The 24,587-nt window shown below is 36.5% G+C and overlaps 1 protein-coding gene across 5 annotated transcripts in view; it reads left to right on the forward strand.

Annotated features, from left to right (window-relative positions):
- The window catches only part of SUGCT (succinyl-CoA:glutarate-CoA transferase), a 336,065-nt gene that overhangs the window by 21,032 nt on the left and 290,446 nt on the right, over positions 1 to 24,587 (forward strand). For all 5 annotated transcript variants that reach the window (XR_002434884.1, XR_002434885.1, XM_021385794.1 and 2 more), the window contains exon 7: positions 20,167 to 20,258. Coding sequence is in view for 3 of the 5 variants with exons in the window: in XM_021385794.1 (XP_021241469.1) it covers positions 20,167 to 20,258 (92 nt within the window). In the remaining 2 variants the exon portion in view is untranslated. The remainder of the gene's footprint in view (positions 1 to 20,166; positions 20,259 to 24,587) is intronic.

The following is a 24,587-nucleotide window of genomic DNA, read 5'->3' on the forward strand; positions in this document are numbered from 1 at the left end:
TTTTTCAAGTCTTCACTATGAAGAGTAGGAAGTCTCAGTATTTTAAGCAAACAGCTGTAAGTCTTTTTTTCTTCTCGCCCGTCCCCCCCCACCCCTCCCCCCAGTATAGCTAAACAAACTGTCTTCCTTTTTGGTTTTATGCTTAGGAACAGAAGAACCATTCTGTGAGAAAATGTTCAAAATTCTTGTTCTTATACAGATTGAAGATCAGGATTGGACTCTACTACATAAAATGCTTTTTGTTATTGGCACATGTGTGGAGGTGACTGGTTTACCTGAATAGGCAGACATTATAGTAGAACATAGGATAGCTGCTCTGAAAGTAACACCTCCTATTTTATTATGTTGGCTTCGGATGTCAGAGGTGGATGTTGGTGGTATGGCAGTAGAGATTTGCAGTGGAATTGCCAGGTCACAGCCTGAACCAGTATGTGAGCACCTGAGTGCCTGGAGCGGGGGAGCCTAGATCCACCCTTCCTCTCTCTCCCTCTTGGTGGTGCTTCCAGCCATGCTTCCAGGAGCACGTATGCACTCAGAGCCTGCGCAGTTTGCCCCCCCCCTCCTTTTCCAGAGCACCAGAGTTTGAACCAGAGAAGGCTGCATTCCTCAGCTCAGCCTTTTTTCCAAACTGTTGCTGGGAGGGATGAGTTAATTCCTCTTTCTTTGATATCTTGTTCTGTAGTGCCTGTATCTCAAATAAAGGCTCTGACATCGCCTTTGTTTGCTTTACAGGGTTGAACCTTCCCATCACTATACTGTTACATTTTGTTGCTGTGTGATAGATGGCAGCAGAGGGGCAGTCTGACCGAATGGCATCTGACATGGATGTGCATGTGAAGCAAAGATGTGTAATTTAATTCCTCCATGCGGAAAAGATTGCATCCATTGATATTCATTGCCGCTTGCTGAACATTTGTGGAGACCAAACAGTGGATGTGTGCGCACAGTGAGGCAGTGGGTGGTGTGTTTCAGTAGTGGCGACAAAAGACAAGCCACGTTCTGGACAGCCATGCACAGCTGTCAGACCATGAATTGAAGAGTGTTTTGGTCAGCTCATCTGTGCAAATCAGCTAATAGCAGTGACTGTTGGAAAATACTGTTTTGTAGCTGAGAATTTCCTCAATCAAATAGTGTTATTGTGCCCTTTGTATCTGTTGTAGTTGCCGTGGAAGTAATTAGGAGGCATTACTTTCAGAGGAATCCACACAAAATCTGAAAGACATACTCCTTAGAGGTCAGATGATGTGCTACTTTATATTCAGACTGCAGTATTTTTCTTAAATGCAGGAACTCTTTTAGAAAGAAGCAGTTCCATACCAAATGTTGGACTGTTGCAAATTGTTAGTAAAATGAAAGGCAGTGTAATTTTTCAGGAGTCCAGGGTCATCTGTGGGTGAAGAGTTTAGACATAGGTAAGCCAGATGTTGTCTCCTTTTTGGTATTCTGGAAGTCCTGATTAGCAAACCAAGTTTCTTATCCAAACAGCTCTGATTGAACATATCCAGCCCTGCTACAGCTTTATTTCCCAATGTTTCTCTTGCTTTGTGAGTGCTCTCAAAGCTACAGATTCTGTTCTCACTCACAAGTTGGCTTTACTGGTGAGCATAATCTTAGAACTAGTTTGAATATAATGTATTTTGGCAGTTCTGTTGTTCATTTTTGTTTAAGTTTTTGAAAATTGGCTTTTTCAAGTAAATAATGTACAGGTCATGGAGAAGTGACGATTTGTTGCTCTTAGTATGACCTGTGTAGTTCAACTAAGAAACTCACAGTTTGTTTCTGGACAGGAGGGGGCACTGTTTAAAAGGACATTATTATCAAATCGTTTTTTTTCTTAATGCCTCCAAAGGCAATATATTTAGAAAGACATTCAATTTTGTAGGTTTCCTTGAATGATGAAAGCTTCTTCTCTTAAGTTCTCGACCCCTGTTCCCCTTCTCTGTTCATTTATTGCTTTTGATGGAACTGTGTGTGCTTTTCTCTTGTACAGGTTTTTCGGAAGTTAATGTTTCTTAGTTTTTTGTCTCCTCTTCATACCTTCTTTTCTAGAAAGCTAAGTAATGCTTTGTATCATAAGCAGTTTGCTTTGTGTGTTGCTTGTGACATTACTCAATCTGTTCTTTCAATATTTTTGTTTTGTCATTCAATTTCTTACAACATGAATGTGACACTTAATTTTCTGCCTTTTAAAGAATTTTTACTCCTGTAGGCAGAAGAGCATTCTGCTGTATTTGTGTGAGATTGAAGACATGATGATCTATTATGCAGAAATATTTATACCTCAACTAAAAGGAAGTTAAAAAAAAAAAGTTGTTACTTTTATTAGAATTTTATTATTGTAACTGATTGTCCTGCTTCAGAGTATGCAGTCTGTACCCCATAGAACTTAGTTACTTAGAACTTTAGCATGTAAATGTAAAATTTACAAATTTAGGTTAGTACTTTGTAAAGTACTAAACTGTACGAACTGTTAATTGTATTTGTTAGTAAGTAGTTGTGTTACAAACAGACAAAAATTAAGTGGAAATAATGGAAAAAAATATAGAGGTATTGTGCGGCATCTAAGTTTCAGATGGGTCTAAATCTGGAATTGTTATATATGTGCTTTTTAAGTGAATATACATAAAGGCTTAAGACCAATTAATGAACACATTTCTTCAAATTTCAGTATGTCTTATGCATCTTGAGTGATTCTAATTAATCCAAGAAGCAAAATGGTTCTTCACTCCACCCACCTACTTAAAATATAGTAATAACTCAAAATAACCAGCATTTGGTACTTTCCAGTACATCTGTTTTGTACTAATGATTTGTAGCTGCTTCTTATGAGAAGATATAATCTGATCATTTTGATGCACATCCTACTTTAAGTATTTTCGTAACAAAAAAAAAAAACCCCAAAAAACAAAAAAACAATCACAGCATGCTTTTCTGGGCAAAGGCTGGTCAAAACGGGAATAATTTGAAAGAATTAGATGATGAAATAAGCTGGGAACTGCAAAAAAAAAAAAAAAAGGGTTGTTATCATGGTATCAGTCAATAAAAGGGTGTTCAAAAAATTTTTCAACAGATCTGTTGTTGAAGATGCTGCACTCAGAATGCTATGTCAAAGGAGGCATTGTCAGAACAAACTGTGTGTCTTGCTTCCAGCAGTTCTTGATGCGGTTTGAGAATGAAAAGGCAGGTCTGGAAAACTGTGAACATTATACCTCTTAAATAAACAACAAAAAAAAATCAGATTTGCAATCTGTGAAGTATGAGCTCACTGGCTGTGCTGACAATGATTGAATAAAACATTTGGAAGGGAAAAAAAATGTGCAACATCTACCTGAGCTTGACTTGATAAAAATAGATTGTTCCAGTACTGAAAAGAAAATCAAGGCTCTCGAATGTTAGTTTTTTGCATTATGCATTTGAAAGATGGGTGGATTAAAGACTTGATCTGTCATTTTTTTGATAGCTTGAAGTTGTCTGAGTGAGCTGTTAAATTACTAAGCAGGGTCTAGGGATGAAATAGTCCATGAGAACACTTTTTTGAGGAGTTGAGTAGCACACTGGATTCACAGGGACCAGTAATTACTGGGATTATATAATTACAATCTATAATTGGACAATAAACCTTATGGCATTTATTAAAACTGTACTAAAGTTCTTGATACTCACATAATGCTTTCATAGACAAGCTAGGGTAATGCAATTTAGAACAAAGAATAAAATTGGTTTAAGAGTTGTCAGAAACAATCTTAGATTTTACACTATATAAACAATAACTATTTATATTTCATAATTGGCATGGAAGGCAATGGTTCAGAACTGACATTTCCGGGTGTTTTGTTTTGATCAAAGTGAGTGATGGAATAGCATGAAGATGACCACAAAATCTTCACTTGGTCAAGGGCTGTGGCTTGCTTAGTGTGGGCTTTAGAGTTTTAGGGGCAGAAGGAGTCTGGAGCTGATTTATATGTAGAAGATATCATTTCTCTTTACACCATTTAAACTACTTTAAAGTAGTTTCTGGGAGTGTGGCTATCTTGCAGAATAGTCATGCAGAACTGGCCTCAAAAGCTCTACCCAGTTTTTCCTCCTACAGCCAGAGATTTAAAGTACTGCCAGCAGTCCCTCTGTCAGCAGACTCCCATGGACAGTTGTTATACCAGGGCTGCATCACACAACTGCAGTTTAATTGCCTGAGAGCTCTATGCAACTCAGAAGGTCCACAAAGTAGAAAGGGAGCACAGGTGTATGATACAGCAGGATTAGAATTAGAAATTACCTTGGCCAATTTGTCTGCACAAAGAAAAGACGAGGGTAGAATTAATTGGAGCAAGGTCATTATGTTGTGCTTAATCAGAACTAATCAAGTCCTATTAAGATACTGTGGGGAACAGTGGATGAGAGAAGGGTTCTCAGAAGATTTGGATGTAATGGTGAGGAATAATTAAATTTGAACATGAGTCCATGATGTCGTATTGATATATGGAAGACTGGCATACTGGATTATATTAAAACAAACATGGTGCAAAAGACTTTGCTCTACTCCACATTGGTGTACTCTCAGCTGAAATGCTGTCTGCTTCTGGGTGCCATATTTCAGAAATGATACAAACAAGTGAAGAGAGTTGAGAGAAGAACTATGGGTGAGAAACATTGTTTAGAAAAGGTAGTTCAGAACCCCACCCTCCTTTTTTTTTTTTAATTAGATGATTCTGTTATCAGATAAAAGCTGCTGTGGCCATTTAGCCCCCTAAATGATTCTGTAAATTTTCATATGGTAGTACTAAAATGAAGATTCTGATGGAATGTGGAAGCATCAACAAAAATCTTTAATGTGTAGAAATAGCTAACGTTTTGCTTTTTGCTAACATTTTGCTAACATTCATTTCAAAGAATGAATATTAAGAAAAAAATATGATTTTTTTTTGTAGGTAGTAAGTAAAGTAAGAATTTAGATGTGGCTGTTAGCAAATTGGATTGTCTAGTTTTGAGAGAGAAGCAATTTGGAATAGAAGAACAGTGTATGAAATAATAAATGATGCAAGATATAGTATTAGCCTTTCTCTTTCTCAAGACTAGTAAATAAAGGCATCCTCTGAAGCTGGGAGACTGGATATTTAAAAATAGTTGTGCATGCAAAGAAAGATTGCCTTTTTGTGCTCTGCAGAGTTTGATGCCTTATGTTCTTGAGAGCAAGATGGTAGCGGACTTAAAACTGATATATATAAACAGATAATGAGAACAGGCAGAGTTATATTTAGATAGGATATTCACATTGGAGTGTTTGGAACAAGCTGGGAAACTGCTGACCTCTTTAAATACCGAACTGCATGGTGTCAGTTGTTTGTTGTACACTTCAGGACTGAAACATGAAATAAACTTAATCATAACATTTAATAATGATCTTATATTTAGGATGTTACATCACAGTATTTCCTTGGAGATTTTACGAACTGAAATAATTGAGTTGAAGACATCAGTGCTTTTTGGCCCTATGCTAATGTGCTCACTTGTAAACTACACATTTACACAAATTAAGAACTGACTCCTTTTGCAGTAAAGAACCTGCTTCATGGCATACAGCAGAAACTCTTAAGAGGTTACTATACTTCCCACGTCATTATTCTGATATCTAAGGCAATCATCAATATATAATTGAATGTTCTGATGTATTTAAGACTGTATTCATTCTACATGTGAATTTCTGCAAGGTTTGGGAGTAGAGCATTAATTTATAAGGCACAAGAGTTAAATACTGTAGAGCCATAATCTCAGAAAAAAAACCATAAAGAAGTTAAACAAAAAGTTATGCTTGTAAGTATGTTTGTAATTAAGACCCTATGATGCTAGGGAGTAAGGGCAGTTTTTTGAAGCTATCAGTCCTTATTTCTTGTATTCATCAAATGAATAAAATAGCCAGAAAGTCTGATGGGAGAATTTTAATCTGTATTTACATTATACTATGTTTGCAAGCAGAATTTCTTAATGTTTGGGAAAATTTTAAAACAAAACTGACTCTTCCACGTTATTGTGTGAGCCTAAGATAACTGATTTTTTTTTTCTGGACATCTAAACAGATTTGTGCCTTGCTCTGAGAAATCCTTGGTCATATAAGATGTCAGTGGTAATATTATGTGGTATGTAGTTCCCTAAAAGAACAACATTGGTCTGTTTATGTAACTTCATTCTTTTATAAAAGAGAACATTTTAAGCCAGTCATAATACATTTAAATAACTCAACAGTGTTATGTAGAAAAAGCTGAGTTTTCTTTAAAGCAACATGGTGAATTGGCCCTGGAATGCTGTGCTGTTTCAGGCTGCGGTACTTTTGTGGCCTGCCCACCTCAGCCATTTGTCGTGGGGTAGTGGTATGTGCCATCAGGGTACTCTTTGTACTTGTTTAGGGCTAAAAGATTTGTGGAAATGTGAAACTCAGGGAAAGATTCTATAAAGAGATGACAATTAATTAAAGGAATGTGGTACTATGACTGAGGTGTCTGAAAATTACCACTTTGTATTTAGTGACTATCATGTTCTAAGGACTTGCATAATTTTGATAATAAATGTTAAGACAGTGATGTGCCTCTGGTTTGCTGCCTCTTGCAGTAAGTCACCTGTGATATCCCCAAACCGCCTTTTCCTTGGCACAAGCTCCATTGTGGAAGTCTGCTATGTCAGGGTTGGCACTCTGTGGCAAGCATTTCTTCCCAAAATACTTCATATAAACAGTATAAGCTACAGTCCTGACCACATGAAACTTAGTTTTTGTGAATTTATGTATTTGCAGAATAAAACAAATGTTTTATGGTAGGAATGAAAGTAGAAGTCCTACCAGTTGACTGCGTTATTTGAAAATGAGTTCTGAGGACCAATGGGAGCTCTTCATTTATTTTCCCAACCCTTTGTGTTAATTACTGTCCAAGTAACGCACAGCTGTGTGTGCAGCTTTTTTAGGAAATTTAATCTTGATTTCTGCTCCTTCTGAAGACCTCCTACATCCCATCTTCCCTTACTGTCCATCTTATATCAAGGCACTCTGTTTGCAAACAAATTTTTACCTCTTCTCCTTTTCTGGACACAAATAAAAGACATTGTACAACTGTGTTAGGTACAGAAGTTTTTTTCCATATTGGGTACATTGTTTTTAATTAATATGGCGTTATTTTTTATTTTCATTTATTTATTTATTTTAATTAGAAGCAAAAATCATTCTGAGAAGGAGTTCCATATACTTCGCCTTCCAATTGTATTGTGCTCTGAAGATGAACTGTGTAAAAAATTTAAAACTATATCTTTCTATCCAGGAAGTCTGTCAGCTGCAAACTGTTGGAAGCTGGGAGAGTACTCAAGAAAAATATTAGATAGGCTTATCCTGTTCATATTGGCATCTGTTTTTGTCCATTTCTGGAAACAAAATGTGTAGCTAGCTGGGCCTCGAGTCTGATGTAGTGCATTTGTTCTCACGTTCCTGTGCTATTCTGTGCTTTTTGGACACCAGCTACATTTGTACACCCATCAGCACGGCTCAGATGCCATGAAGACAGAGTTGCTGTGTTTCTGTACCCCTGGAGCGTTATTGATAGAACTATTGCCCAAGTACCAGTGGCTGGGCTAAACTACCCGCTTTTAGAAACACCTTTAAAACCAAGGTTCTGAAAGGTTGCAGAGTAGAATGTGAACCCATGAGCCTGGTAGCTCTTAACTGAAGGAAAAGCAAAACAGGCTTGACTTTTCATAGAACTATAGAATAGCCTGAGTTGATAGGGAGCCACAAAGATCATTGAGTCCAACTCCTGGCTCCACAGAGGACTACCCAAACTACTCCACTTCTGGAGTCTTAAGGTTTTCCAGTGGTGAGGCCAACAATGCTTTTCAGCCTATTGTACATAAAACTTGTGCGCTCAATTCAGGAGTGATTGAAATGTATCACAAAGGTACCTTTTCTTAGAGTGTTTCAGAATAACAGCAAACTTGAATGATGTCACCCTGTGCAGGACTGATGTGACTACATTAGTTGGAATGATGAAGGACCGAAAGATAATTTTCCTATTTAAATACTTGTCATTGGATTTATGTTTTTCCCTGGGATCCCAGTGTGCTAGTTTTGCAAGCCGCATACAGATGTATTTGAAGTGGGGAGGCTTCTGTAAAATTCAGTTTGTTGTCAAACTTCTTGGAACTGAGCACAGGACTGTTTTCTATACAGCAGGCTTCTGTCAGCACAGCTGTGCTGCTCAGGAATAGGAAGAGGTGTGAACACCGACCTGTGTAGCTGTTTTGACAGAAACCATTAGCAAATATGCTATTGTATTGGCTAAAGTTTTTCTTTCACTGATCTGCTCAGAAATACATTTCTATAAGTAGTTTTGCGTTCTAGTGTAAAGTGTAATTTGGCCCAGAAAGCTGTATATGCACAAGCATTGCTTTGCCAGTATATGATGTACTTTTATCTCTAGAGTAATAAAAGGCTCTGGCAAAGACACAGACTGAACTTCCAAAATCTATCAGTAATCCAAACTAATATGAAAAGGGTAGAAACTGAAAGGAGGTATGTTGAAATAAAACAACGTTCTGAGAAACCAATGGGAGCTCACAGCCTCCCTTCTCTGCTGGTGAGATTGATATCTTTGTGCGGTTCAGCTCTGATGTGCACCACTAAGAAGGTGGTCTTCGTAGTTGAGGGACTCTGTCCCTTTGAATTTCTGCTGCCTTCTGTCGCTAGTAGACCAGCAGCAGATAGGGTGCATGGTTTTTTGTTCTGACATTTTGCTAGCCTTTTGCACTTGCGTTAAACAACCTAGCAGTACTGTTTTTTCCACTAGTGTTTCTCTGGTCACGCACAGCCTGAATGTCCAAAATACTGTGAATTTAGGAATAAGAAACAGTTTCAACTGAGTGCAGTTCTGAAACACTCCTGTGTTTCAGTTCCTTGTTCAGTATGAGAAGCATATACAAAGTTTAATGAGCAAGTCATAATTCTTCCTTGCTTTAACTATTGACTTTCAACTGTGCACAGAAATAATAGCTTTCTTATGACTTCACGCTTATTGCTTGTTCTTTCATCTAAATGTAACCACCCTAAAATTAGCAGTATTTTGTATAAAATCTGAAACTTCAGGATTTGGTTTCTGTCCTAATGAAGAATACCATAGAAGACCGCCTGTGAGTTGTAAGATTTGACACTGGGTTAGTTTACAGTGGATGAAACCAGATTAGGCACTGAAATCCTGGATATGAACAACGTAGCAACACAGTACAATTGTGGAGACACTTACTGATGGTTTAATGTTTATTTTTCAGTAGCTATTATACTTGGACTTGTGCCTAGCAAAGTTAACAGAAATAAAGCTGGAAGATTTTAGGCATCTTCAGAAGCCACGCAGTAAGCTTTTGTAAAGCAGTGTTTGTTGTGCTTGCGTTCTAATATTCTAAAGAGAAGACCCAAGAAAAGATCACATGACATTTTATTTGTTGTTACTGAACTTTTGTTCCAGGAGACTTTCTTGTCTTGTAAAGCTTTCTTCTGCTTTGTTACTGTATTAATCTTTTTTTTTTTTTAATGTATGAAAGGCTTTCTATATGAGGATTGCAGCTTTTTTGTTTGTTTGTTTGTTTGTTTGTTTAACTGTTTAAAATGTTGAGGCTTTGGGATTTCACCAGAGAAACAGATTTCATTGTCTTTGTTGTGCTACTTCACTTTATTTTCTATGGGTGTTATTAGATTGGTAGGAAAACTGTAAGTAGATGATTTTGACCTGAAATCTTTCCTAGTATGCATGTGGTCTTCATTACTTCTGTTTTTAAAATACTGTGATAAAATAAATCCCTTTGCCAGTAGCTGAAAAAGAAAACGGTTTCGGGTGTAGAAGACACAAGCAGTTGAAAAATAGCCTGTATTTTGTCATCTACAGAAACCAAAATGGTGGCAATATCTGGCACTTTTCCATGTACTTGAACATTAAAAGCATTCTGTATCCCTGTGTTTATGTCAGAGTTGGCTGAAACCCACTGATCTGCAAGTTGTCTTGTGGAGAAAACATTGTCATTGTAAGTTGTAGACCTTATTGCAAAGTAAGGTTCTAATGAGAACAGGACTGTGCAAAAAACTCCTCTCATGAGTAAAAGTTCTTGTAAGAGAACAGAACAATCTGTTTGTGACACATAGAACAAGAAGTAATTGTTTAAAGGTAAACAAAAAATGCCTCCATTTAAACACTAAGATAAGCTTTTTTGTGGATAAGGTGGCTGTCTTGCACTGGAGTAGAGTCCTTATGGATATTACGAAGTCAGAATACAGATACATTGTGGTTGTGTCTTGCACTGAGTCCTGACCATTGTTTCAAGAGGAGAATGGCTGAGGAGGGGGAGAGCAAAATTTTTAACCTCTTTTAATAGAGTACATCTTTCAAGGGAGTTGTATGGAGCTTTGACTACCAGATACTTTCTCGTATAAAGCCATATTCTTTCTATGATAAAATGGGCTTTCAGGTATCATAGAACAGGTTGGAAAGGATTTTAAGGATTGCTTAGTTGCAACTCTCCTGCTGTGGACAAGGGCACCTTCCACCTGACCAGGTTGCCCAGGGGCCATCCAACCTAGCCCCAAACACTTCCAGGTATGGGGCATCCATACCTTCTCTGGACAAGCTGTTCCAGTGCCTCACCACCCTTAGTGAACAATTTCCTCCTAACAGCTAACCTAAATCTACTCTTTTTCAGTTTAAAACTGTTCCCCCTTGTTCTGTCACTAATCTCCCTGAAAGAGTCCCTCCTCGGTCCTGTAGACCCCCTTTAAATACTGAAACTGTATGTCTGCTTAGAGTATATGATGTATGACTGTCAGATTTTTATTTCTATCTGAAGTCTCAAATTAAATTTTTTGCAGTTGTGAAAAAATTCACAAGGTGATGTCCCAGAATTGTTATTTTGTCCAAGTTTGTTCAAGTGTTCAGACACTTCTTTCTCTGGTATCTTGTTATATGTTGCACCTCCCTTATTTTGAAGGTATTTCTCATCTATGAGGTATGAGTCAGAGAATTTGATTAGATGTTAACTGTCTTAAGAAAATCTTTTTAGATGGGGGAAAAAATGGCTGTGGAATATCAGTTGTCCACTGCAGATACTTATTCTAAAAAGGGAAAGATTCTTTTCTCATATGACCATTCCTAAGTAACTAATTGGAATAATCTGTTAGTAGAAAAATATTCAAGTTAGGCAATAAACGGTGAGTCTTTGGATTAATCAGTTTTTAAGTTTAACTGTTTGAATAACCAGATGTATTGACTGTTTTACCACCCTGAATGATAAATTCCTGTAAATGATCAGTGACTATTATTTTTAACAATGCATAGTTTAATCAGCGAATCTGCTAATATTAAAAATATTCAAGATCATTTTCATATGTATTTCCAAGAGAAGACTGTTGCAAATTTTCTTTTTGTTCACATAGGCTCTAATATACTGGTAAGATACTGCATCCTTTTGCTTCCATCTGGTCTGCCACAACAGTTTCAATTGAACTTTAAGCCAGGATTTACACCTTCACCATGTCAAATACAAAAATTAATATTATATCAGGACTGTAAATTAAACTCATTTTACTGTTCATGATGTCAGAAATCAGAGTTAGGTATTCATTCTTTGAGCTGAGTAAGGATTGAGCTTGTGTTTATATGCATTAAATGTGTTTAAACCAGAGAGCTATAATCAAGCTCCAAAAATAAAAAAATCAGTAAAGTTATTGGGTTGGAAGGAGAGCCTGGAATTTAAAGAATATATTGTATTCCATATAACTTAATCTTCAGGAATTAAATCTTTAGAAGTTATATTTCAGAGATTTGTTTTGGAAAGATTTGAGGAAACATTTGGAAAAAAAAAATCTACTTGTAGTAATTAAGGCCCCTTGGGGGACTGTATATTTGATCTTTGAGGGAGAATTCATGGTTATAGTACACGTACATGTGTGCCCAGAGATGGATGCAACGGAGTACTCAGTCAAGGTTGGTTTCTTCCAACTGGACTTGGCTACACAGATTTGTTTGTCAACGATACTGTATGTATGCAGTCACAACTAGTGATGGTCTGTTGAGTTTTTAACCACTTTAGAAAGAATGTTGGTTGCTTCAGGTGAGAAATAAATGTGTAATTAAGTAGTTACTTTAAAATCCTGTCAGTCACAGGATAATTATTCTGCAGGTGAGGTAGCACAGAAGTCCGTCTGGGCAGCTCTCCTCAGTATTTAGCTAGTTCCTGGAAGCATTACAGCCTGGATGGGTTTGAGGGGATGCCTGTGCTACACTGCTCAGAGCAGCTGGCTTCACGATTTTAAAATGAGCTTTTACAGTGTAAGTATTTGGACTCATAAGATCCACTGTACTAAGCAGGGTATAAGGAATGATTCCTTACCTTTACAAGCATGTAGCTAGGAATATTTGTATTAACTCAAAACACCAGTGAGGAATTTTAGTTCTGCCTGAGGTTCCTTACAGGGAGTGAGAGGGAGTTTGAGTACTTAATCCAAGTATATTCTGAGAGCTTAAGCTTTGAAATGAACTTGTTTTTAGAAAATGGCTGCTGAGTTTCACTTGATTCCCGAGGTCATCTAGAATAGCACCTCCACTTAAATTGGGAAGCAATTACTGCCTTGAAATTCTTAATATGATGAGTTTTAGCCGATGTTGTTTAGAAAAAAAAATGATAGGAGCACCCTTTTGGTGCTTACAGTTTGGATTATAGAGACAACAACTGCTTTCTCTTGGCTTGTTTGGTGTGATGAAGAGCAAGAAAACGTGTCCCAGGAATTTGCAGACCCGGTTACAAGCCTGCTGAAAATCAGACTTGCATTGTTTGAGATGGTCTGTGGCTGTTTCTCAGAAATGTGGTTGGTGTTTCTAGAGGAGTTGAGTGAGGCTTGGTACTCAGGTCACATGAAAATTGAATGGAGTTGGACAACTGGCAGAGGTTATTGTTTGTCCCCTTCTAGTCTTTCAGTAGCTAAATACTAGTGGAAAGTTATGATTGGATTTAATAATTTTATTTTATCTTTGCCTTCCAATTTATAACACATGATGTTGTTTAATACTGGCCTAGAATGCTTAAATCGGCATGTGTAAAAGTAATAAAGTAATTGATACACTGTATGCATTCACAGTCATCAATGGAAACATGAAATGCATTTATCAGATTGTTGGTGAGATTTATGTGTGCTGACTTAAGTTTATTTTTTCTCCTTTCATCTCTCCTGAGAGCTTGCTCTGACTTCACCTTCTTCATATCAGTACCAATCTCCTGTAAGCTTGCCTACCCAGGAAGTTGTACTTCCTTTCCTTCTGACCAACACATGGCAAGCATTTTCCAAGTTGTTACTCGTTTTGCAAACTTCTTTGGCAGCTCTGACACTGCAAAGTTTCATATAATACGTCTGTTAGATTTTGGCTTTTCTCATTATAGAGAATTGCTTGTGTTCTTCTGCTTGTTTCATTAATCTTTATTAAGTAAAGCTGTAAGCTGTCTTTAATTGAATGTTTTCTTTTGGCAATAGAACAAGTCAAAAGGTGTTTCTCATTAATTTGTTATTCAGCAGGGATAGTCATCTATCTGGATTGAATTTGTGACAATGTTTAGTCCCTATTTGTAGAAATGCCTATGTTGAACATATTTTTCTATGTTTTGCTCAGAATATCCTACACACACTGACTTTATAATGTCATTTGTTATGTGGGAATTGAGCTACAGGGAATTTGTCTGTGTTGACAGCATGTCTCCGTGTTGTTTTTTTTCTCTCCTTTTAGTACAATGTGTTTTATATTTTGTCCTATAAAATTTTATCATGCTATCAAATCATGAAGAAGTGCAGAAATGATGGCTTTTGGTTTTCTCTAGTGTATGATCCAAGTATTTTGCACAAAGATCATCATGAGAAATGCTGACTTTTATTTTTATGGCACGAGATTATAGCTTATTCAAACTCTCCTGTAAAAGCTAATTACCAGCCCGTCAGTAGCTTGAAAGCAAATGGTATTAAAGAAATGAGAACGATAGTTTCAGGTGTTGCACTAGTGCTATTTTTTTCTTCCTTTCATGTTCTGTGCTGTTATTTGTGCTTGCTTTTTATTATTATTTTTTTTAAGTAAAAAAAAAAAACTTTTCTCTGTTGCTTTTTTGGAAGGTACAAAGTATGGATCCTAGGGAAACTGTTAAATTTCATCAAATACAAATCAAGTGTACAACAGTCTGAGGAATAAAGAAGTATTTTAACCCCTCTAAAAAATACATATGAATCAGAAGTTACCTGCCTAAAAATATTGTTTTTAAGGTGAATGTTGTTTAAGTGAAGATACTGCAACACATTGGTGTCTGTTTGTCCCAGATGCTTGCATGTGGCTCCTAGTCAAAATGAACTGTTTTTATACACGTTAGGAATTTCTGTCGTCGTATTATCAGTAGCCCCTAAGTAAGCAAACGGAGTGTCCAAATGTTCAGTACGCGACTTGGAATAGCATGCGATCTACAAACACATGGAAGTTCGTCTGGGACAAAGTTGTTTATTTGGTTTGCCTGCTTTCTTAAAATTTATGAAGAATGCCTGCCATAAATGTAGCTAAAAATCCCACTGTCATCTGGCAAAAATGAAATAAAGCTATGTTGTAGATTACATGGTATTATAAAGCTCAACCTGGAAAGACACATTAGTCTGTTTTTCTAACAGAGCTTTTTTTTGGAAACAGATTTTGCTAGCATTTTTAAATTTAATGTGACATTTTTGAGCATCTGGCATTTGGCTGTTTCACTAATAACACTTTTGTGCAGCCTAACAGCTTTTACCGTTATTGCATTTTTCCTAATCTTCATCCTGACCTTTCTCACTTCATAATATTTATTTCAGTCCCAGAACAGAATTATTTAGTGCAGATGCCAAAGCAAAGCGTGTCTTGTGTGATAAATATATTCTAACAATTTTGATTGTATTTAAGTGGATAAACTAGCAGCCATTTGTTATGACATGTAAAAATTTGGGGAAAAAATAACCCCATATGATGTCTGTAAATATTATCATTTTTCCTGTGGTATGTTTCAAAGCTTGAGTGCCCTCACATGGTACTCGCACACTAATCACATAAATGATTACCTTCATGATGTCAGAGGTGGCTTCTGTTTCATACTAATTGGCCCCATTTCATCAGAGCAGGAATGTGTCTCCAACTTTTAATAAGCAGCTAAGTTTTATGTCCCAGTAAAGAGTGTCTTTATTTTGCTAGGTCTCTCTGATCTTTCTCATTAGAAATTCTCAGTCCTTCCATTTGTCAGCAATTGTTGCAACATACTGTAATATAATCAGATAGTAGCAGCAGTCTCACCTCTTTCTCTAACTGGAATGGATATATATTGCCAATATTTACGGGAAGCTTACTTGCTGAGGACTTACTTTACCAAATAAATCCTCAGCGAATCGCAATTGCTGTCTTACATAGTTACTTCTTCTGGAAGCCCACAACTTGTGATGAGGATTTTAGTTTGAGTAATTTAGTGTTTATTTTGATACATTTTGATTGTCTTCCAGTTCTAGTGCAAAAATGTTTTTAGGTATCTTGAGCTTTCTCTTGTTGCTCTACATTGACAATGCCTTCAAGCAACTGCAGGCATTTTAAAACAGATGTGACCTGCATTATTATTCCATATTAGCTGCTTTTTCATCTTGTGTTATTTTGTACAACTTCAATTGTTGTATGCTCCCATGTATGTGGGAGGAGATGGAATTATAGAGGAACATATGTATCCGTTGTCATGTAACACATGTCTTGTTTTGAATATTCATACAATGTATGTTGCAGTGCATACTAGCAAAAAGAGATTCAGGCAATTGTAGTTAAGAATATACTCTCTAATATTTCAACTGCAATTTTGTCTTGGAAAGTTCTGAATAAGTGGGGATGCAAAGTGTAGCCTTTAAGGTCATTTCTCCATTCTTTTCTGATGTGTCACGAGGAATACAGGATTGCTTGCAGAAAGCTGTGGCATTCACTTTGTACATGCCTACCACAAGGGCCCTTGTTTACTCTAAGCTGACGCAAGGTAGCCAGCTCAATTTGTTCTTTAGTAGTTGTGTCACATTCAGTTCATTTTATGGAAGCCTTCCTCACACAGAAGATAAGACTTGGCTGAAGGATCAGGACAGATCCAGGAAGATGTAGGTGTAAGTGAATTTGCTGAATAAACAGTCCTTTAGCGAACATTTAGATTTTATGTTTCTGGTGATTTTATACGTACGTGTTCAACCTACTAGTTCTATGTTTTTGTTGCCCTCTTACGTTTTAATAAAAGTATATATATATATATATATATAAGGTTTTGTTACTTATATACGGTAACTAGATTGTATATTATTTTATATGCAGCCCAAGACAATTCTTCTTCACTCAATGTGGCCCAGGCAAGCCAAAAAGTTGGACACCCATGGACAATGTCAGTTCTTAGGAGATACTTGGTGGTCTGACTAGGGGTTACTGTATCTCTGTCATAGTTTTATGATTTTTGGTTATTGGTATTCCACATCATAACATCATGTAGTGTATGTACCTGGTTCTCAGAAGAGAAGAACTACTATATTCCCCAGAGGACTTTGCTCCCCTGTTACTGTTTTCCGGTCAGAGGGAAAGATAAAACTGTTCACAGACCACGGGATGTTCCTTCTTCTCTTCCCGTCTCTTGTCCCGGCTGTATCTCGCTCCCCAGCCATCTCACCATCGGTATTATAGTAAGGCCTACCTTAATTTTGGCCACTCTCATTTTATTGGATTTATTAGCTTAAATTGTAATTATATTGTATTATATTGTGTTATTTTGCATTCTGATATCTTATTTAGTAAATTAGTTTGTTTCTCCTCAGATCATTGCCACTGTTTTGTTTTTAGGCCCATCTCCCTACCCTTTTTCCCCTTTCCCTTTCCCGGGGCATGGGTCCGTGGGTTCCCTGCCCCATTAGTCACAGAACTGGTCTGAACCAGTCCGTAGACTGTTGACAGTCTCACAATCAGTTCACCTGTTGAACTGATGAGCACTTTGCAGCAGAGCAAAGCAGTTTCTATGCAGCAGTTGTGAGATCTAGGTAGGTGAGGATGTGGCAGGTATCAGATCAATATTGTAGAATAGAGATTGGGGGGGGATGAGGGTACAATTTCCTCTTTTTTTTTCTTTTTTGATTTCCAGATTCCATTTTACATGAATCTAAAGCCTTAAATGTTTTGTCAAACTCAGACAACAGAAATATGTATATTCTGAGGTTAAGTATTCATGCAGCCCCTTCTCCAACTGAAATGATTTTGGAAATTCTCAGTTAAGATCTAAGTAAAATTCTCTGGTACTACGATTCACTAGAAGGCAATTCAGAGCAAGAGCATAGTCAGGTGTGTCATTTTATCTTCAGAGACCACCTCTCTGAAGCCTATTCTTTCTATAATTAGCTAAGACTGTCTTTTTAGGCAAAGGTATTTTGTGCATTGGTTAAAGTTGGTAAGGCCAGAACTACGTTATTCTAAGCAGGAATCTATCTTTAGGCTTATCTTTGTGTGATTGCAAATTCTTGCCTTTGCACAATGAATTCAAATGTGAACACAGGTGTTTTGGGCAAACATATGCTTCAGGTTGTATTTTAATATCTTTTTTTTTTATAAATATATATGGGTATGTCTGTGTGTTATGGTGAGATTTGTCCATGAGACTACCAGTTTTCTGAATGCAAGTGTGCTCTCTTTCAAGCCTTTTTTATTTGTATTCCTGGTTATTTCTAAAACATCTGTGGGGGGTTCCTCCATTGACCTGTGTAGTTTACTCAATAATGTTCAGCTTTTGTGTTTTTTTTTTTTGTCTAGATAATAAGATCTTTCATTTTTAGAAATAGGTATTTGTCACTTAACTTTTGTAGTTAGATGGCTTCTTTTTCCCCTAGGCATTTGACAGGCTCTGTGCCACACCATCTACAGTAGTAATAGATTTTTGCCTCCACATTAGCTTTGTCAATTCAGACTTTAAATCAAAACCAGAGTTATGTATCTTTCCTTTTTAATTTGTTGTGAGCTTTGAAAACCAGACACCCCTTTAGGACCTGTGAAGTTAACCAGAGAGGCATCAAATAATCTTTTCTGTCTTGAAATTAGACTATTGTCATGTGTGGAAAAGGACTTAAAATCAACATTTCTAAAATGCCGCTAGAAAAAAGTGTGAAATTTTGCCTGTCACCTTTCCTCAATTTAATGTTTAAAGGATGGATGTTTGTCATTACCAGAAGAGCATTGCAAAAAAACATTATAATTAATTTTTCTGTCTATGTACTAAATGTTTATTTTTCAGATGTTTTCTGTTTGTGAAAACATTTGTGTGAGCAGACGTGTTGAGATGACTTTTCTTTGTTAATAGACCAGTGCATAATTTCTCACTGACTTCAATATGCTTTTCACTATTCAATTAAAGTTGTTTTGAGTGTTTTTTTAATTATTGGGCAAGATTTTGTTTTTGAAGTGGACCCACACATGTTTCAATGATTTTAATGCTCCATTTCATCTCAGTGAGATAACGATATATGCTTGGAGCCACTCAGAGCATTTTTAGGTGGATCCAACATTTTATTTGCAAATCCAGTTATGCTTAAAAATCAACACATTTTTTGTGAACTTAGCTGTGCTAATACGAGAGGAAAGGTCACTAATTGATCTTCAGGGTCTTTAGGTCAGCCATTGTCGGAGAAACAACTTTTAATAACACCTAATAAACTAGTAGTTTTGTCTTCTCTCTTGTGATTAGTAAAGTCAATATGCTATAGATTTGACAATAAGAAAAGTGTGAATCCTTTCTCCTGAAATATTTGTTTTGTGGCTTTGTTGATAAAGTCCTTCTGCTGGCTTTAGTATCCTGATGTTTCTTGTAACACTGAGCATAGAAGCAAGTTCCTCCTTAGCCTTGAATAACTTCGCTCTGATGTCTCTCAGAAAAATGTCCTAGCACGTAATTAGGGTATTCTATAGCCCAATGATGGAAATCAATTTATTTATTGGATTTTGTTTTGCTTGGTATGAATTAATAAGTAGTGATTGGAGTACCAAAGTACTTCAACTGCAGTTCAGAAGTGATCGTTAATATCTTGCAGTGTATATTAGGAGATACTTATGAATTTTGTACTTAATAACATTGATCCAAATGGAGGAACTGAAGATGGTTACCCTTACATCTAACAATTTTTAATTTTGTGCGGTGAGCAATAAACCCAGTCTTGACTGTCACATCTTCCAAACAGGCTACCAGAGTGTGTTATTCTGAATAAAATAAATAAAAGGAATGAGGGAGATTGAGAGATTTTTTTCTTGTAATACATGATGATCTATCTATCTGTCTATCTATATATTTAGTTTAATGCTGTCCTCACAGATAAGAGTGATACAGAAACTTTGTATTACAAGTGCCAGCCATACTAAGAGTCTTGTCTGTAACAGCTCCTAAGTGTTTTCCCCTTTAATTAGGGTATTTCCGCTAGAGATTTCTGAAAAGAGAAAAGAAAGCATAAGAATAACTGTTGAATTTGCTACGTCTTTAAGGAGTAGAAATTGAAATCTCTGACTCTTAAGGGCACTGACAGTTTCTGTTAGTTTAAATAATAGAAATCAAATACTTTTGCTTCATAGAATCATAGAACCACCAAGGTTGGAAAAGACCTTCAAGATCATCTAGTCCAATTGTCCATCTACTACCAGTATTTCCCCACTAAACCAGGTACCTTAATACAACATCTAAATGTTTCTTGAACACCTGCAGGGGTGGTAACTCAACCACTTCCCTGGGCAGCCTGTTCTAGCACCTAACCGCTCTTTTAGAGAAGAAGTTTTTCCTAATGCCCAACCTGAACCTCCCCTGCTGCAACTTGAAGTCATTCCCTCTAGTCCTATTGGGAGAAGAGGCTGACCACCACCTTGACACAGCCTCCTTCCAGGTAGCTGTAGAGAGCGATAAGGTCTCCCTTGAGCCTTCTCTTCTCCAGACTAAACTATCTCAGTTCCCTCAGCCATTTCTTCTACTTGTGAACAGAAGCTGATGAGAAATATCAGTTCCTTTTTATTCTAAAGTAGTAAGAAGTGTTTGTTGTGCTGGTTCTTGGTTGAAAAAGAGTTTGCTCTCTTTCTGTTTTAGGTTATGGACAGACTGGTCCAATGGTTCAGAGAGGTGGATATGACTCCATTGCAGCTGCCATTTCTGGTCTCACGCATATCACAGGGCATGAGGTACAGTGCTCAACTTTTAAATTTAGTAGAATCTGTGACATACTCTATGTACTAATCACATTATGGTGTTAGCTAGCCTTTGTTAACACTTCTGCTATGTATGCCCTCCACAGTCCAACAAGAGGCCTTATCTCTGTGGATCTAATAAAATGATAGTACTTTTGTTCATGAGGTATCTCACTCTGGCATTAAAAACCAAGTCAATGCCCGAGAAACAGAAAATGGAAGAAAAATGGTATCCTAAATCTCCAGTGAATAAGTTATTGATACTTAAGCTAATCTGTGTGACTTTCAGTCACTTCAGGAACTTTAATAGGCAGATTAACTGCTGGATAATGGAAGCATATTTGTGTGGAAAGCCTCACCTGTGCTTTGATACAGCAACTGTGTCAGACCTTTAAAAGTTGGAACTGTGAAGCCGTCCAGATAACTTTTAACTTGTCAGTCATCCTGCGTGAAAATTTGCAGAGACATACCATTAGTGGCTCTGGAAAAGCTTTATGTGCTGCTATTCCCACTGATATCCAAGATTGTTGAATCATACACCAGTGCAGGAAGTATTACAGAGGTATCTTAGTATCTGGATTACAGAGATACATAGAATGTGTATCTTTACCTCAGAGAAGAGTGCTGGTGAAATAGGTCTTTGCCTAGCATGATGATCTGGACATTACTATAGGAATGATATTCTTCAAGTAGACTAATTTTCTGCCAAGAACAATGGCAAGCATCAGAACTCTGTGCTCCAGACAATTATTGTACTCCTTTATACGCAGAAGTTAAAAAAAAAAAAAACAAAACAAAAAAACCCACATTGCTGCTGTGTACATACTCTTAAGGTGTCTCACCTCAGAACACAAGATGAAGTTGAATGTGGTCCTTAAAGATACTTTTCTTCAAATATGTAAGGCACATATGTATTAACCAGTGATTGAGCATAGTCACTGTAGAGTGGTCAGTGCCTCTAATACAGTGCCAGAAATTTCATGCCCTCTTCAAAATGTACCAAGCAAAATTAGGTAGAAGTAGTAAGTGTTAGAGAGGGACAAATATTAGTAGTACCAGCTGAATAAAGGAGTTAATGTTGAAAATTTGAAGGGAACAAACAAACCAAACAACAACAACAAAAAAACCAAAACGCAGGGTTCTTGTAAGGCTTTTAGTTATGTGAATGATGGAAACTACAAGTGTTCTGAGAGCAATACTACTCAGTGACACCTATGAACGTGGATTTAATTAAAAGGTTGTGTTAAGATCTACACTGTAAATCCAGATGTTGGTATCGCCTCCCCAGGACTTGAGGGAATGTAATCAAAAATCATGTAATCATTGTTGGTAACAGTTTCATTTATTCACTTAGGACTTTTGACAATTAATTCAAACTTAGTCATTCTCTTTCATGGTTAAAATAAACACTCTAAAACATGCTTTATTATTTATTTTTCATTAGAAGTTGGTCATATATTTCATCAGTTTCTGAATAAAACATTTTTTGATGTACAGAGAGACAGTTTTGTTTCAAAGACTTAAACGGTCAGTAGCTCCGAAGAGGTGTGTGCCTTTTGTTGCAGTGAAATTTGACCAAAATGGTTTTAAAACTATACTGTATGGTTGCTGGAGAATTTACTATTTTCAACTGAAACTCCCATGTCCTAAGTTTATGCATGTTATTGAGTTGTTTTGAATTCTAAACACAGCCAGCTCTGAAAAAATGTATGAAAAGCTTATTTCAGGCAATATGTAGAGAAATGACCAAAGTAAAGAAGAAAAAAGAATCTTGCTCACATGTGTGTTTTTTTTTAAATTAAACTATTATTTTCTGCCTAATAACAGGAATTTGTACTTAAACTCTTTAAAGTAACATGTTCTTTTGGAGCATACTCTAGTAAACTAGGTTATAATTTCTTCCTACTGTAAATTAAAAATGTCAGTCTTGTAAACTGATGGAAAAAGAAAACAGAAGTTATAACATATTTTTGTATTGCCTTGCAGTAACTTACTATACTTAATCAACATAATAATATGGCAGTGCTCTGTAGAAACTTCTTTTTAATAGTCAAACTGTTTAGCGTGCTTGCAGTGTCTTAGAGGTCTTAGCTGCAGTAGACAAACTACAAGGTTGGGGAGCAGAGAAAAAACATCTACATACATCAGTGAGTTGCTTAATTTTAAGGTACATCAGTGTATAAGTAGACTGATCTGAAAATAATACCTCTTATTTCTTTCCATGGAAACTACACCAGATACAAGGAGCAAAATAACACTGTTTGACAGAGCAAATTCTCAGCTACAAAACGCTATTTTTCAACTTAGCCACCGCCATTAGCTACTCATTTTCACCAGTGATGAACAAGAGCCTGCACGCCATGCTTGTCAAAAACTGCACCAGTGAAGGTGACCCGCTTTTGCCACTGCTGAAATGCTCCCCCCACCACCTCACTGTGCTCACATCCACTGTTTGGTCTCAATAAACATTCAGGAAGCATCGATGAATGCCAGTGGGTGCAATTTTTTTCTGCACGGAGGAATTAAGTGACAGACTTTTGCTTTGCATGCACTTTCATATTAGATGTCGTTCTGTCAGACTGTCTCTCTGCTGCCATCTGTTTCATGACAACAAAATTTAACAATATTTGCAGGAAGATTCAACCTCTACCGCCATGCCACCAACATCCACCTCTGACATCATGGGCCATCATAATAGGATAGGAGACATTACTTTCCTAGCAGCTCTTGTATTTACAGCTCCTTACAAAGCATTTTAATAATAGGATAGTAGAATTATGTTCTGTACCTGACATTTCTAAAATTGATAGAATTCATTGCAGTAAGAACTGAATTTTAGAGAAATTTAATATTGTAAATTTTACTCTATTTCAGCCATCTGGCTGCTGATTTAATGTCTAAGAATGTTTTCTGTTGCTGATGACTTAACTTTATTGAATATTGAGCAGCCATGCTTCCAGTCAGTGACTCTCAGTATTATACTGTGAAATCTCTGTATTACCAGCACAGGAATTTGAGTAAAGCTTAAACCTTCATTAATTTTATCACATATATAACATTCTTTTTCTTGCAATACCTTATATAACACTTACTTTGAGGCAGTAGCATGATCACCATGGAAATGTGTATTTTTTCTAAGCTGTATCTTAGATAGTGAAATAATTAAAAATGCAGTATGAAAGTGGTGAAATTACACAATAATATCACATTGGACTCATGGAATAGAACTCTTGAAAGGAGTGCAAGATTATATGCATTTTTCATCTGATTTTTTGAGATATGAGAGAAGATTCCTATGTGAAGAAATTTTGAGTATCTTACTTTTTTCCATTTTTTCTAAGAAGTAACTCTTACTGAAATGACTGAATGCTGGCTATTTTGAAAGGCTTCCAAGCAAAATTGTCTTGTGAATCTTGAAATCAAACCGTAACTTTTGCAATATTGAAGAGTTAAAGGCGAAAACAGCTGTACTTGTGCTCTTGTTGACTAAACCAAACCTATTTACTGTAGAATGCTATCTTTAAATCATGTGTTTAGGTGTGGATAAGGAAATCTGCATGGAGTTCCAACTCATACATATGTACTTCATTACCTCCATATTGGAAATGTTATGACACCTGTGAAATTCTAGTGTCTATGAAAACTTCAAACCTGTTTTATATAAATCTGTACCACAAATTCATTTTGAAATGAAAATTGATGGTTCAGGCCAGATTCAGTCAATTTTTTTTTTTAAACTATAAATTAAAATATGCAAAAAGGACTGAGTTTATACTGATGACAATTTTATTGTCCTGGAAGACATAATTTATAGGTACTTTATTGGCTCAATACCACAGTCAAGTTTCTTATTTGATGAGCAGAAAACTTTAACATGTTCAGCATCAGATGAATACTCCTTTGAAAATTTCATGCAACTCATTAGGGCAATAATTTGAACTTAAATAAAAACAATTTGGATACAAGTTCATTTAACATCTCCAAGTGGATCATTACATACAGTGCTAGATAGCTTTATGGTGCTGCAGTGTATTCAGTAAGCATTTTTTCTTGCTGCAGAAGCACTTTTTATTTTACTGGACACAAGACAGCAAAACATGATTAGAATCTACAGTACCAGAGGAACCATTCTTCTTCAGCTTAAAAACAAATGGCAACAAAAGAATATACATGGTATACAGCTTAGAGGTGTTGAAAAAATATAGCCATTGCTCGTTAATATTAGCTGCAGCAAGCTATTTCCAATCTGTAAAGACTACTGGACTTTTATTAATACTTCTACTGTGCATGTCGTTTCAAAACAATTTCCATTTCTAGTGGATC

This window comes from Numida meleagris, chromosome 2 (genome assembly GCF_002078875.1).
Source record: "Numida meleagris isolate 19003 breed g44 Domestic line chromosome 2, NumMel1.0, whole genome shotgun sequence".
Taxonomy (NCBI): Eukaryota; Metazoa; Chordata; class Aves; order Galliformes; family Numididae; genus Numida; species Numida meleagris.